This window comes from Pelophylax lessonae (assembly GCF_965119305.1).
Source record: "Pelophylax lessonae genome assembly, chromosome: 3".
NCBI classification, from domain to species: Eukaryota; Metazoa; Chordata; class Amphibia; order Anura; family Ranidae; genus Pelophylax; species Pelophylax lessonae.
Window position 1 is genome coordinate 627897296 of NC_138770.1, and position 16478 is coordinate 627913773.

The 16478-nt window shown below is 42.8% G+C and overlaps 1 protein-coding gene across 2 annotated transcripts in view; it reads right to left on the reverse strand.

The window, feature by feature from the left end:
• Positions 1-3348: 3348 nt before the first annotated feature.
• Positions 3349-16478, reverse strand: part of SERTAD4 (SERTA domain containing 4) — a 108000-nt gene continuing 94870 nt past the window's right edge. For both annotated transcript variants that reach the window (XM_082249769.1, XM_082249770.1), the window contains exon 4: positions 3349-4498. In XM_082249769.1, the coding sequence (XP_082105895.1) occupies positions 3773-4498 (726 nt within the window). In that variant the 3' untranslated portion in view covers positions 3349-3772. The remainder of the gene's footprint in view (positions 4499-16478) is intronic.

A 16478-nucleotide genomic window follows, 5' to 3' on the forward strand; every position in this document is an offset into this window, starting at 1 on the left:
TTCTACTCCACCTAGTATGTATGATGCATACATATATTTATCAACATTAAACATTAAACCTCATTTGCCATATAGTTGCCCAATGGAACAGTGCATTGAGGTCAGCTTGTAAGTTGGAGACATTCTGTAAAGAAGTTATTGCACTACAAAGCTTGGTGTCATCTGCAAAGACTGAAATGGTACTTTTAATCCCATCATTTATCATTTATAAAGATATTAAAAAGTAAGGGTCCCAACACTGAACCTTGGGGTACACCACTGATAACCTTAGACCATTCAGAGTAAGAATCATTAACCACTACTTTCTGAATTCTATCTTTTAGCCACTTTTCTATCCAATTACAAACCGATCTTTCCAAGCCTGTAGACTTTACCTTACCCATTAGCCGTGTGGGGAACTGTGTCAAACGTTTTTGAAAAATCCAAGTATACTACATCCACAGCCACTCCTCTGTCCAAGGTTTTACTTACCTCCTCATAAAAAGAAATCAGGTTTGTTTGACAACATCTGTCTTTCATGAATCCGTGCTGTCTGTTGCTTAAAATATTTATGTGGTCTTTTATTAAACTCTTCAGTATCTTCCTGACTATAGAAGTTAAACTAACAGGTCTATAGTTATTTGCAAAGACTTTGATCCCTTTTTAAATATAGGCACCACATTGGCCCTACGCCAATCCAGTGGTACTATTCCAGTCCTTAACGAGTCCCTAAAAATTAGAAGCAAAGGCTTTGAAATTACAGCGCTCAATTCTTTTAGGATGCGTGGGTGGATGCCATCTGGTCCAGGTGCTTTATCCACCTTTATTCTGTCTGAATATTTCTGGACCATATCACTTTTGAGCCATTGTGGATCATTTGGGGCTGTGTCAATACCATCATCATTATGGTCATGAGCTTCCCCATGCTCCTTTGTATACACTAATGCCGGCATTTTCATTTCTTTAGGACAGTCAGTGTGTGAGGAAAGGAATGCTGATAACTGGCTTTCTTGTGACAGGGGACATTTACACTGATAATCAGGGCACTGATGATCAGTGTCTTTATTATCAGTGCAGCATATCAGTGCCCATCAGTGCAGCATATCAGTGAATCATATCAATGCCCACCAATGCAGCATCATTAGTGCCTATCAGTGCAGCCTCATCAGGGCCCATCAGTGCGGCCTCATCAGTACCCATCAGTGTAGCCTCATCAGCGCACATTAGTGAAGGAGAAAAATTACTTATTTGAAAAATTTTATAACAGAAACAAAAGAAAAAGTTTTTTTTTTCCAAAATCTTTAATCTGATTTAGTTTATTTAGGCAAAAAATAAAAAAACCCAATGGAGATTAAACACCATAAAAAAAAGCTCTATCTGTCCTATCTGTCTAAAAAAAATGATAAAAATGTAATTAGGGTTCAGTGTTGCATGACTGCGCAATTGTCATTCACAGTGCGACAGCACTGAAAGCTGAAAAGTTGCCTTAATAGGAAGGGGGTAAAAGTGCCCAGTAGGCAAGTGGTTAACAAGGCATTTTGAAGTGCAAGAATGGACCCAAAGAACATTAAGAACAGATTCAACCTTGATTTTACAGTTGCTTATACTATGAGTGCAGCGAAGATTCTGATTTTTAATAATACAGTCTCCAAATTCTGACCTTTACTTAATATATCACTTTTAAATATCATATGATTTTGAAGTGAAATAAAGGACCACTGTTCCATCTCAATATTTATTTTAATGCAAATATTACTGATGAAATTAAAGTCACTACAGCATAAAGTCAGATGGAGAAGAAATACATTTGCAATGCTCTAAAATGTATAAAAAAAGGAAAACAAAAAAGCTCTCAAAAGTTTGAGATTTAGATGCACCTAGGAAAGGCTTGTTTAGCGCCCCCAGACAACCTACTTATGGCTAGAGGCGACTATAATGTGAGAAGTGCCATAGTTATACTAGGCTCCCCTACACACATCTAGGGAGTGTATTCAGGCATCCAGGCCTGTGTGCAAGAACAACTTGTCATATCCTAAAGCGCAAATCCACCTGAAAGTGATAACTCAGTTTTAGGCAGATGCCGGACAGTTCCGTACCTTGTCCGCTTGCTAAAGGGGCAGCCCCCCAAAGAGCAATGCTTCACTTATGCATGAAAGTGGATGAGTTATATCACCCACTGTTTTCTCATTTCCCTTGCCCTCATGGCTAAGGGAAGCAAGGCAGTGCCACTCGTTTTGCTTTTTCTTTGTAATGTAAAAAAACAAGAAAATTCAGCAGCAATAGAAGGACCCTCTTACAACAGCCATGGCAGTCGGTGGAGCTAGGAACTCTAGAACAGAGATCTCAGGTTGGAGACCCTGGGAGATACAAGAATTTTGTAATCAACTTGCCAACATCTATTGACAACTATACTGCCAATACACACGTACCGATTGTTGAATTTTCGGCCGCCGCCCGATCGGCCGATTATCGGCTTGTTAGTATGATGATTCCGACAACCGACTGCGACTTTTCGGCCTAACAAAATCTGGTGTGCATGCTATAAAATTTTTGTTGGCCGTCAACAGAACGGCCGATTGTTCCTCAGTCAGTACAGATTTCGGCAGACAAAAATCAGTTGAGCAAGACTGGGCATGCTCAGAGAAGAAAAAACACACGGAAAGTTAACCATCACATGACATCACTTCTGCAGTTGGTTGTTGTTGGCTGATAAAATTCGTGTGCAGTCTAGAGCACATTTCAACCAACACAACAACACTGGACAAAAAACGGCCGATCGGTCGGCCAACAATCGGTGCGTGTGTACGAGGTTTAAGGAGAACTTTGAGAACCCTTCTGACCTTTAAAAAGAGATCTCCCATACAAATGTTTCTCACTGTACCCATTTCTATTGTTGACTAACCCCCAACACCCTAAAACAATGGTGGAGGGAACATATAGCAACATTACTCAGCACAATACCAAACGAGAAATGTTCTGTCTATGAACAATGGCTGCCATCCCTGTTGGGTCTACTAGAGTCTTAACTGAGTTACCAGTTTTGGGTGGTTTTATCTTTAAAGGGGATTTCCACTTTACCACAAAAGCTGATCACTGCCTAACATCTCCCCTCTTCTAACTTCCTATGAGAAGCCACAAGCTTAGAACGTACCTAAAGTGTACCTGTAGGCAACAAATTGAACTATAGCTTATTTAACAAGTGGGTGTCTGTCCTCCACATGAGTGTATGAGTGGCAAGGACCAATACGAAGCTCTCCAGATACTTCAGATCTTTCACTCTTCTCTCCATGGAAAAGCAAAGGATCCAGCGAAATTAAAATTTTCCTCTGCAATAAGAAAGAAATTTCAATCCTACAGGCTCTTTTGCAATTGATGGTTTAAATCTGAAGCTTAGCTTTTAATTTATGGCCACAATAGGTCCACAAAAAATGTAAACAATGGCATGGGTCTCATGAATCATGCAAGTGTAGAGTGGAAACCCCCCTTTAATGAGGCACAGAATCAGACTAGAAAACCATCTTCATTTCATATGCCCAAGACCTGGGCTGTACCGTAAAACAACATTATAACTGTTTATCTGTTTTTAACAGATTTCAAAAGTTTTTAAAACACAAATAAAAACACTGACAATATTTTCCATATTATAAATCCCTTGCGCATAGGGATTTTTATCACCATATAAAGCTACAAAAAAACTTTTTTTTTTTCCACCGCGTAACAGAAATCTCACTTTTGAGTGACATAAAAAAATTCATAAACCAGAATTTCCAAAAAAAAAAAAAAATTACAGTGCTCACATCTTGTTCCCTTTATTACAGCAGAGTTTATTGCCCGGAGACACTTCTTTCTTCCGCAGAGACTTTTTCCACGGTTCACTTATGTTCGACTTATCGCTGCAACCAGTTGCCAAAAAATCATAAATGCGACCTCTCCGTTCAAAAGCCCCGCTTCCGGTTGCACCATCGCAGCTTAAGCTGAGAAGGCCTCGTTTTTCCTCTGCTGTTTCGTCCTCGTTTAAGTTTAGCTTATGAGGAAGTCGGGAATTAGTCATAAAACCCCCGCATGAAGTCCCCTGGATGCTGTTCCTGTAGGAGGCCACTTCTGCTGAGTTGTAATCCAAGTGGTGAGAGCATCCTGGCAAGGACAGATTACTGCTGGATAGAGAAGAAGTTGCGGCATGCCCTCCATTTGCATTAACAGTAAAAGGGATGTTTAGATAATGGCTCCCACATTCCTGGTAAAAAGAACATGTCTGAAGGCTACTGTCATCCTTGGCGATCCGAAGGCGTTTGCGGTAGGGGCAGTCCTGGGGCACAAACCACTCCTGTGCCGACGTTGATCCCAGAGCGCAGGCTGAGAAGCACCAGTTGTTCTGCAGTAAGATCTCTCCATGAATCCGTTTCATCAAGTTGTTGATGAGGACTGACCTCCTCAGGAATACTTCTGGATCATCGATGAATTTTAATTTCTCCAGGGACATGTAAAGAACATGGGCCCTCTCCTCAAAGATAGATACATTCTGAATGGGGAAAAAAATAAGATAGTCAAAATAGGGCACTGTATCATATAAAGTTATCTAAACCACAGATGTACAACCTGAGGGTCATAATGCCAGATAACATCTCAATAACAACTGCCAGAGTCTAAAAATATATGACATTTAGTCTGTTGGGTTCTTCATGGATGAAATATTTACAAGCTTACAGAACAATGTCAGAATTACAATTTTCTAAGAAAATTAATGTTATTTATAACCATCTGGTGACCACAGGAATTTTTGGGGGGAAGCCCTTCAGAGTCCTGACTCACTGGTTATGCATCGAAACCAAAAACATTATTATTTACAACTAGACATTAAGCCCATTAAATTAACGGGCCCTAGAACATATGTGGTCAGAGTCCCCTTTAATAGTGTGGTCAGAGTCCCCTTTAATAATAGTGTGGTCAGAGTCCCCTTTAATAATAGTGTGGTCAGAGTCCCCTTTAATAATAGTGTGGTCAGAGTCCCCTTTAATAATAGTGTGGTCGGAGTCCCCTTTAATAATAGTGTGGTCAGAGTCCCCTTTTAATAGTGTGGCAATCCCACGGACACAGGGAATCTGGATGCAGAGACACTTGCATTTTATTAATATAGATAATACTTAAAAAAAATCTTAAAATGTACGGAAAGCCAAAAATGTTGCTTTAATGTTTAAAGAAGTTGTTACAACCCCTATCAAACTATTTTGTCTGTGCTAGGCTGGGAAGATTTTCCTTCACTTTCTGTCATGGAGATGCAACAGGAAATAAGAGGAAATCTTTATAAAATGAATCAAATTCTGATAATAGAAAGTTGTCCCCCATTGGATGATTTATTTTCAGCTACAGTATTTCTCTGATAACTTTCTTGGAGCCAACATGGCAGCATACTACCACGTGTATGCTGCCATGGAAAAGGAAAATTACAGTAAGTATTTGATGTAATTTTCTATTTTTTGGATTTCCTATCACTTTCTATCTCAGTAAGAATGGTCACCACGACAAACACAGAGTTAACTTTTCATAGCAGGAAAACATACCACAATAAAAACTTGACAAAGGGTCTAACCCTTCCCTACTACATCTAAAACACAAAGCTATATTTTAGATTGGCCTTTCAAAACAAGGATTTCGTGGAGCCCTCAGGTTCCTCCAGAGTTTTCTACAGGTTCCTGCTGCCACACATATGCTGCCATGGATTGGTGCCAGGAAAGGAAAATTACGGTAAGTATTTGATACAATTTTCTATTTTTTGGATTTCCTATCACTTTCTAACTCAGTGAGAATGGTTACCATGACAAACACAGGGGCAGCTCTTTTGAGCAGGAAAACTGCAATAAAAACTTGACAAAATGTCAAACCCTTCTCTACTACATCTAAAACTTAAAGCTAGACTTTAGACAGGCCTTTCCAAACAAGAATTCCATGGAGCTCTCAGGTTCCACCAGAGTTTGCTACAGGTTCCTGTAGCAAACTCAGGAGGAACCTGAGGGCTCCAGGGTGGGCAGTGACGGATTGATCTCCTGCCTGGTGGTGTTCACATAATTTTGGCACAGACAAAAATGACAAGGAGCTTGCAATCTAAAGTCCCTAACTCACATTCGTACATACAGATACTAGGGTCAGTTTAGTTGGGAGCCAATTAGCCTACCAGCAGGTCTTTGGAGTGTGGGAAGAAACCCATGCAGGCACAGGGAAAACATGCAAACTCCAGGCAGGTAGTAGGTTTCGAACTAACGACCCTAAGAGCCCTTTCACATGGGCTATCCAATCAGGTCCGCCTGTCAGTTTTTCAGGCAGACCTGCATGGATCCTCCAATTTTCTCTATGTTGCGGCAGATCCGCTGACACCCGTCGCTATCTGATCCATCCGTCTCGCAGATCAGATGGAAACAGGGGGTTCATTTCAATCCGATTTCCCCATAGAGGAGACTGGGACTGTGTTCGTCATTGCTCTGCCCAGCGGTGCAGACAGGACCTGTCATTCACCTGCTCAGTGGCCGCTGAGCAAGCGGAATATGCTGCATGGAGGCAGCTGTGTGAGAGGGGCCTATGGCTGCTAAACGGAAGTGCTATCCACTTAGTCACTGTGCTGCCCTTTTATTTTATCTTATCCTTTAATTAGCTATTCATTTTTATCTTTATTTTTTATTTCATTTTTTTAACCGGTTGCCGACTGCTCACAGTATATTTACTGCGGCAGTCAGCCCCGGCCAGGCAGAGTGACGTAGGTCTATGTCGCTCGCCTGTCACTCCTTTTAGAGCCAATAGCGGGCGAGCGCGCGCCCGCTGAGGCGGGCGAGCGCGCACCCGCTGAGGCGCGCGCCCGCTGAGGCTCGTTCACAGAGGAGTGCGGGCGTGTGACCGGCGGACCCGATGTAGAACTGTTGATCTTTGTTTTTACACTAGGAGACCTGTCCCCCTACAGTTAGAATCACGCCCCTAGGACACACTTAACCCCTCCCTGTCCAATACAGTTAACCCCTTCCCTGCCAGTGTCATTTTTACAGTAACAGTGCATATATATAGCACTGATTACTGCAGTAATGTCACTGGTACCCCCAAAAGTGTTAAAAAATGTCAGTCAAGGGTCCGATCTGTCCGCCGCAATGTCGCAGTACCGCAAAAAAAATTGCAGATCGCCGCCATTACTCGTTAAAAAAAAAAACACCAAAAATGACAAAAATCTTTCCCTTTGTTAGTAAACGCGATAACTTTTGCGCAAACCAATCAAAATACGCTTTTTGCGATTTTTTTTACCAAACATATGTAGCGTAAAACAATTTGGCCGAAAATGTTAAAAAATTTTGATTTTTACATTTTTTTTGGGGGGAATTTCATATAAAAAAAAGTGAAAAATATTGTTATTTTTGCAAAAATTACGCTCTGTTTTTGTTTATAGCGCATGATCAAAAAATCGCACAGGTGATCAAATACCACCAAAAGAAAGCTCTGTTTGTGGGAAAAAAAGGACGTGAAATTCGTTTAGGTACAGCGTCGCACGACTGCGCAATTGTCCGTCAAAGTCACGCAGTAAAAAATCGCAAAAAACCCCCTGGTCAGGAAGGGGGTAAAATTTTCCGGGGCTTAAGTGGTTAATACTGCCTTAAATCAGTATTAACTCCAAAAGCAAACATTTATGATAGTGCAGCTTACCAATTCCAAGGTGTGATGGCTGTATTAGTTTTTATCCAGAGTGGGGGCACTCTAATATAGGAGGTGTGTTAATGGCCAGATCAGCAGGTGAAAACCTTGGTAAAAAGCCTAATAAAGGATGTTACTACAAACTCCACATCTAATGATTGGTTTAATACCAGTTTAAATAGTTGGTTCTATACTTTGATACCAGATGCTGTAACCATGCTGCACATGCTAGGAGCCTGAGCTGACACAGGTGAGGGGGGGGGAAGTGACAGATTTGGTAGTGTCCTCAAAGGTTAGATGCTGGCACCATGCAGCCCAGGTCTGGAGCCCCGGCTGACCCCGATGAGATTGGAAGTGACAGATTTGGTAGTGTCCTCAGAAGTTAGATGCTGGCCCCATGCAGCACAGGTTTGGAGCCCCAGCTGACCCAGATGAGAAGGGAAGTGACAGATTTGGTAGTGTCCTCAGAAGTTAGATGCTGGCACCATGCAGCACAGGTCTGGACCCCCCCGACTGACCCAGATGAGAAGGGAAGTGACAGATTTGGTAGTGTCCTCAGAAGTTAGATGCTGGCACCATGCAGCACAGGTCTGGACCCCCCCGGCTGACCCAGATGAGAAGGGAAGTGATAGATTTGGTAGTGTCCTTAGAAGTAAGATGCTGGCACCATGCAGCACAGGTCTGGACCCCCGGCTGACCCAGATGAGAAGGGAAGTGACAGATTTGGTAGTGTCCTTAGAAGTAAGATGCTGGCACCATGCAGCACAGGTTTGGAGCCCCAGCTGACCGAGATGAGAAAGAAAGTTACAAACTTGGTTCTGTCTTCAGGGGCCCAATGCTGACACTAAAGCAGCACATTTTAGGATCCCCGGCTCAAAAAGGTAAAAAGTATGTGACAAATTCCCTTTGGTTTCTTTATAGAAAACAACCATGCACATAATTAAATAAACTTGTGGTTTCTTTCTTGTGCATATCAAGGAATTTAGCAGGAGATCTTCATATGCTATGATGACAGTATACCATATGAAATCTGAGATGTCTTTTGTAGATACACAGACGCCATGTATATAAATTATGCATTCCTTCAGGTCCTGTCTATTATAACTGATCAAAGTCAGGCTGTGCCATTGCAGCCACTGAGAAATGTAAATTTATTTTCAACTTCTTTACTAATAGGACACACCATCAAAACATCAATGGGTGAACCTGGCCTTTTCTTTATGAATCCAGCTAGTCTTTCACAAGTTTTGTAGAATAAACCTACACAACGTCTCTGGGAAATGCTTTAAGGACATCATATCATGGCACGTGTATTGTAGATTTATTTGTATATAAAGCTCTCAAGGCTTAGTCATATCATTTCTGTAGATTGGATTCTATCTTCATTGGCTTTGAGATGGCCATGGCAGCTAGATTAGAACAGGGAATACTGGTGGGTATACCTGAGCAAAAAAGTGGCTACAACTTGATTTAGCTTGCCAGCAACTATGCAAAAATATGGATTTTGTTTACTACAGCTTACCTGTAAAATCCATTTCTTGGAGTACATCACAGGACACAGAAACATATTTTTTTAAGATATGGGTTATACACCACCTTCAGGTGAATGGACACTGGCAACCAATCAGGCAGGAAGTCCCCCTATATAACCCCTCCTACACAGGAAGTACCTCAGTTTTGTAGCACTCAATAAAAAGGCCCCATACAAGAGGGGAGGGACCTCTGTGTTCCATGATGTACTCCAAGAAATAGATTTTACAGGTAAGCTGCAGTAAAAAATCCATATTTCTTTTTCATACATCACAGGACACAGAACCATATTCATTACCATATGGGACGTCCCATAGCAATGCATCTGAGGGGAGGGGGATGGAGAGGGGATTACCATAAATACCACCATCAGACCACAAAAGATCTACACAGCTGCCTGCAGAACGCTGCAACCAAATGCAGTCTCCTCCTAGGTCCTAACATACAGTTGATAGAAACGAGTGAACGTATGCACTAACAACAAACTGCCCAAGAGGCACCTACTTGTCTGGTAGAGTGTGCCTTCACAGGAAAAGGTGGAACCTTCCCTTTCAAACCATCCAACTGGATAATAACCTGGTGAATCCCATGAGAAATAGTAGACTTAGATGCTGTCTGCCCTTTCCTGGGCCCTTCTAGCAGTATGAACAAACGATTGGTCTTACGAACTTGAGCTGACCTTTCCAAATACATTTTAAGTGCCTGTAATACATCAAGAGAATGTAATAACTTTTCCTCCTCTGTTTGAGGATCTGGAAAAAAGGAAGGCAGTATAATGTCCTGATTCAAAAAACCTGGGTGTGGACGTAAAGTCACCCTATCTTGATGTAAAATCAAGAATGGCTCTTTACAAGAGCTGCTAGTTCCGATACTCTTATGGCTGCAGTTACTGCAATCAAAAAGACCCGTTTTCTGGTCAGAAAAACAAGGGGAATATGCCCCGCCCCATGGGCTCAAAAGGCTGTTTCTGTAAAACTGCCAGCACCAAATTTAGATCCCAAGGACACAATGGTGGCTTCACTGGTGGAAGAATAGTAACATTCCTTGGATGAAGGTTTGAACCAAGGAATGTGAAGCGATCGGTTTCTGGGAAAAAAACTGACAAGGCTGAAATTTGATCCTTAATAGTGCTCAAGGCTAATTTCATATCCAGCTCTACTTGCAAGAAGGCTAGAATTCTCCCGATAATATACTAGCGGGGATGCCATTTCCTGGCTTCACACCAGGTAATGTAAGATATCCAGACTCTGTAAAAAATGCTTCTAGAGGTTTTCTAGCATTTGCAGCTTCAATAGCCAAATTTAGAGACTGTAAAGCAGAGTGGAATATTGGACCTTGAGAGAGTAGGTCCGGACGCAGTGATAGAACCCAAGACCTTGTCACTGCCAATTTTTGAATTTGGTCATACCAAACTCTCCTCAGCCATGCTGGAGCTACCAGGATTACTGGTTTCCCCTCTAGCTGGATTCTGCATAAAAGACACGGTAGCAGCTGAACTGGAGGAAAGGCACAGATCAGGGAAAACTCCTCTCAAGGAGTCAACAAAGCTTCCACTCCACCTGGGAATGGATCCCTGGCCCTTGACACAAATCTCTTCAACTTGTTGTTGAACCAGATCGATGCAAAGATTTCGGGGTGTAGGGACCATTCCCTATTCCTGGAATGAAAACCGCTGACAGGCACGGAACCAACTTCTCTGCCCAGGATAGGATGATATCCACCTCTTTCTGGGCTGACTGACTTTTGGTGCCTCCCTGATGGTTGATATAAGCCACAGCTGTGGCATTGTCGGATTGTACCCTTACAGGGTGACCCTGAAGTCTGGACGTCCAGTACTTTAAAGCCTGACAGACTGCTCGGATTTCCAAGACATTGATGGGGAGACTTTTCTTTACCCAAGACCACTTCCCTTGGACAGTGGCTTCCTCCAGAACCGCTCCCCAACTAGAGAGAGCGGCACCTTTAGTCACTACTTTCCAGACTACTGGAAGAAAGGATTTCCCTTTTTCCAAATTTCTGGTTAACAACCAACAACTTAGACTATGACGTACTCTTGGTACCAGAGACATGCACCAGTCTAGGGAGTGAACCTTTCTGGTTCATGCTGACAGAATGTTGTTCTGTAAGGGTCTGGCATGGAATTGAGCATATGTAATTGCTCCGAATGTGGACACCATCTTGATTCTTCCCTAATAACTTCATGCAAAGACGTACAGAAGGATACTTTTGCCTTCTTAGGGATCAAACCAGATCCTTCAGGTCTGTGACCTTTCTTGATGGCAAGGATATCTTTGCCTGTATTGTGTCCACAAGGAAACCCAAATATTCCAGATGCTGGACCAGCTGTAATGCTGACTTTGCCAAGTCAAGTACCCAACCCACACGTTCTAAGAACTGTACTGTTTGGAAAATATTTCAGCTTAGAGCCGAAGCCAATCGATCTATTAGTAATAGATCATCTAGATATCCTATCACTGATATCCCTTGAGACCTTAGAGCGGCCAATACTACATCTTTGTGAACACTCTTGGAGCCATGGCCAACCCGAAGGACAGGGCCACAAACTGAAAATTACGGGGTTTTTTTTGCAAAGCGTAAAAACCTTTGATGGGCCTGAAATATAGGCACGTGAAGACATGCATCCTTGATGTCTATAGATGCTAGAAATTCTTCTCCCTGTAGGGAGGTCATGTCTGAATGAATTGATTCCATACAGAAAGCACAAATGTTCAGAAACTGGTTCAGAGCTTTTGAGATCCAGGATAGGTTTCACATCTCCATTCTGCTTGGGGATTACGAAAAGGTTTGAGTAAAAACCCCTGACTCTTTCATCCTCTTGAACCTCTCGCCGACCCTGCAACAGCAAAAGAGGCTTTTAGTAAAGATTCCAACTTATCAGCTGGATCTTTAAAAACCTAGGCATTATCCGCAGGACAAGTCAAACGTTTGTTAACTGAAGAAATGGCACAGTAGGTATACTCCATTTTTTTGTGAATTTTTCTTTCATAGGATACAATAGTGAAATCCTTTTAGGAAGAACAAAAATCCTATCAGGATGATCCCAATCAGCATACATTACCTGCTCAAGGAGCGGGTGTAAGGGAAAAGCTTGAGGACTATGAGGAGGGTGCAATGAGCCTAGAGAGGTAAAAGACACTTCAGACATCTCTAAGGGAGGTAATTTGTAGCCAAAGTGGACCATTTCAGTATGAGACAGAATTAACAATCTCTGAGAGGCCGAGTATGACTCATTGGATCCTGACTCCCCAGAAGTGGATTCAGCTTGACCTTCTATAGGGTCCTCCACAGCTGCTTCTTCCACATTCTCTGCCCAATCCTGACCTGATTCGGGTAGTGGCTCAGGTGAGGGGGATCTATCACCTTTCCTCCCTCCTTGCGATGCTGCAATCATGCCAGCAATCTTACCCTCAACGCTGGCTAAAGCTGATGCAAAATCGTCCCTAGTGACATAAGTTGCGACAGAAGCACTAGGAGTAGCTGCTATGTCTGACTACCGTAATGGCTCAGATTGGCTAATCGCCTCAGGCTATTCAGGGGGAGTAGACACAGAGGAAGCACAGCTAGGACCTTCAGTGCTCCTTCCAGCTGTGCCCCCCCAGCTCTTTTTCAGCCGGACATTGCTCTTAGGCAAGACAAACTTGAGGCACTAACTTTAGTGTATTCAAGGCTGGTGCCAAGCTATACAGCTTATCACACATATCTAATTATGCCAAAGATACAGAACCTGTCTTGTGCCAGTAAACATACACCACAGTGACTTACGCAACCCAGCTGCTGCTGCACTGCGATCCCCCAGCCTCTGACAGAGACTTGCATGCTGAAACACCTATTTATGAATCGTGCCACTTGTAGTTGCACTGCGCATGCGCAGTGTGCTACGTGGTGTCCACGTGCATGCCAATCGCGTCCAGACACGCCACTCTTGCTCCTTGCGTACGCTTGTGTATAAATGGTGAAGATTTGCGCATGATCCCTTGCTACAAACACGTCACTGAAGGCGTTGCGTGACCAGAGCTTTCCGAGGAGATTAATGCGTGGGCGCTTTCGCGCCAAGGCGAAACAATATGCCAACAACATAGGGTGAGAGCAGCTTAGGCAGACAGGTGCTTTGTCCCAGCTGATACCTTTTAGGTGATCAGCACAGGGTGAAAACAGAGTGTTTAAACAAATAAGGTATGCTTTAACACAAGCTGATACCCCTGCTGTTTTGCACAGGCAAAGAGAAATGTATAAACAACAAGGTGCTTTAACATAGCTGATGCACCCACTGCTTTGCACATAAAAAGCAAAATATGTTTAAACAAACAAGGTGTGCTTTAACATAGCTAATACACACATTGTCTCTTGCAGAGACCACGTGGCACCCGGTATCTGTTATCTTTTATAGGGAACAGTGCATAAAAATATTTTTACAAATATTTTTTAAAGTTGACTTACCAGTCCCGCCACAGGATTCTGTCTTATAACAAGAATCCAATCTTCACCCTTCATCAAATATACTATATGACGAAAAGTATGTCAATACCCTCCAAATTGCTGAGCTCGTTGCTTTTAGTGAAGGTTACTGATAATAGTATAATATTCAAAGACTTTTCAGATAATGGTGATCTTTTAACATTGGGACATCAGTTTGGGGAAAAATTTTTTTTTCTGTTCCAGCATGACTGTACAAAGCCAGCTCAATAAAGACAGGGATGATTAGTATGGGGTGGAGGAACTTGAACCTGCACAGAGCTTCGTCCTCAACCCTACTGAACACCTTCAGGATGAATTGAAATAAGTAGGCTAGGTATTCTCCTCCAACTAAATTACCTAACCTAACAAAATATATTTTGGGTGAATGGGTACAAGTTCCCATAGACACACTCCAGAATCTTTAGGAAAGCCTCCCCAGAAGAAACAAGGGTGTTATAGCTACAAAGGGGGCCAGCGTCATATTAATTTCCATAGTTTGGAACAGGATATCTATCAAATTCATATACTGTAGGTGTAATGGTCAAATTTCCACAGCCTTTTGTTCATAAAGAGCATGTTATACAGTATCTCTCATTTTTGTAAATATTTTATTATATCTTTATGCGACAACACTGAAGAAGTGACACTTTGCTACAATGTAAAGTAGTGAGTGTACAGCTTGCATAACAGTGTAAATTTGCTGTCCCCTCAAAATAACTCAACACACAGCCATTAATGTCTAAACTGCCGGCAACAAAAGTGAGTACACCCCTAAGTGAACATGTCCAAATTGGGCCCAAAGTGTCAAAACTTTTTGTGGCCACCATTATTTTCCAGCACTGTCTTAACCCTCTTGGGCATGGAGTTCACCAGAGCTTCACAGGTTGCCACTAGAGTCCTCTTCCACTCCTCCATGATGACATCACGGAGCTGGTGGATGTTAGAGACCTTGCGCTCCTCCACTTTCCGTTTAAGAATGCCCCACAGATGCTCAAAAGGTTAGGTCTAGAGACGTGCTTGGCCAGTCCATCACCTTTACCCTCAGCTTCTTTAGCAAAGCAGGAGTTGTTTTGGAGGTGTGTTTGGGATTGTTATGTTGGAATACTGCCCTGCGGCCCAGTCTCCGAAGGTTGGGGATCATGCTCTGCTTCAGTATGTCTGTGGCTGTAGCTCCCCAGTGCCCATGCTTGACTGTAGGCAAGACACACTTGTCTTTGTACTCCTCACCTGGTTGCCGTCACACACGCTTGACACCATCTGAACCAAATAAGTTTCTCTTGGTCACATCAGACCACTGGACATGGCTCCAGTAATCCATGTCCTTAGTCTGCTTGTCTTCAGCAAACTGTTTGTGGGCTTTCTTGTGCATCATCTTTAGAAGAGGCTTCCTTCTGGGACGACAGCCATGCAGACCAATTTGATAATTTGATGCAGTGTGCGGCGTATGGTCTGAGCACTAACAGGCTGACCCTCCACCCCTTCAACCTCTGCAGCAATGCTGGCAGCACTCATATGTCTATTTCCCAAAGACAACCTCTGAATATGATGCTGAGCACGTGCACTCATCTTTTTTGGTGGACCATGGCAAGCCCTGTTCTGAGTGGAACCTGTCCTGATAAATCGCTGTATGGTCTTGGCCCCCGTGCTACAGCTCAGTTTCAGGGACTTGGCAATCTTCTTATAGACTAGGCCATCTTTATGTAAAGCAACAATTCTTTTTTCAGCTCCCCTGAGAGTTCTGTGCCATGAGGTGCCATGTTGAACTTCCAGGGACCAGTATGAGAGAGTGAGAGCGATAACACCAAATTTAACACACCTGCTCCCCATTCACACCTGAGACCTTGTAACACTAACTAGTCAAATGACACCTGGGGAGGCAAAATGGCTAATTGGGCCCAATTTGGACATTGTCACTTAGGGGTGTACTCACTTTTGTTGCCAGCGGTTTAGACATTAATGTCTGTGTGTTGAGTTATTTTGAAGGGACAGCAAATTTACACTGCTATACAAGCTGTACACTCACTACTTTACATTGTAGCAAAGTGTAATTTATTCAGTGTTGTCACATGAAAAGACATAATAAAATATTTACAAAAATGTGAGGGGCTTTTGTGAGATACTGTACATATATTTTATACAAATAGGTTTAGCAATTTTTAGGAATGCCTATACAGTATACTTCTGAACCTAAACCCTCCAGAAATTGTTACTCCATTACAACCCTACAATCAAGGTGGATGGAGGAATCTTCCCCGCTGTGCCACTGTATTCTGAAAGTGGGACTCTTCCATCGTCAGAATGCACTGATTTGTTGAGCAGGAATAGCCATATATAGATCACTGGAGTGCCAGGCTGTGCAGGGGACAGGAGTGGCTGGCTCAGACTCTCAGCAGCGCACTGAGAGGCTGAGTAAGCTACCAGTCAGGCATATGGGAAGATCCCAACATTTTTGTTGAGATCCTTGCAGAGCCTTGGCCGGCCCTGTGATGTCGGCCGGCAGTGGACTTTAGCCTGCTGTCAGCTGAATCTTGGTCACTAAGGAACTAAGGGCACTTACCACAGGACCCACAGGAGAAGTATGGCCAAAAGAGCTTAGGCTATACTTCTCCTTTAAGTAGAAAGGGAGTCCTGGCTGGGAGATAGGTTGAGCACAATATACTGCTATATCCAAATGGAAAAGCATAGTGTGCTTTTTTGAAAATCTGAACTTACACGCAAAACCTGAAGAGAATTGCAACCATGGTCTGTACAACCCAAGTGGAATTTACAGGCTCCTGCATTGTATAAATCCCTGCCCTAGATCTGTAATGATGCACAGAGGAAGTAAACAT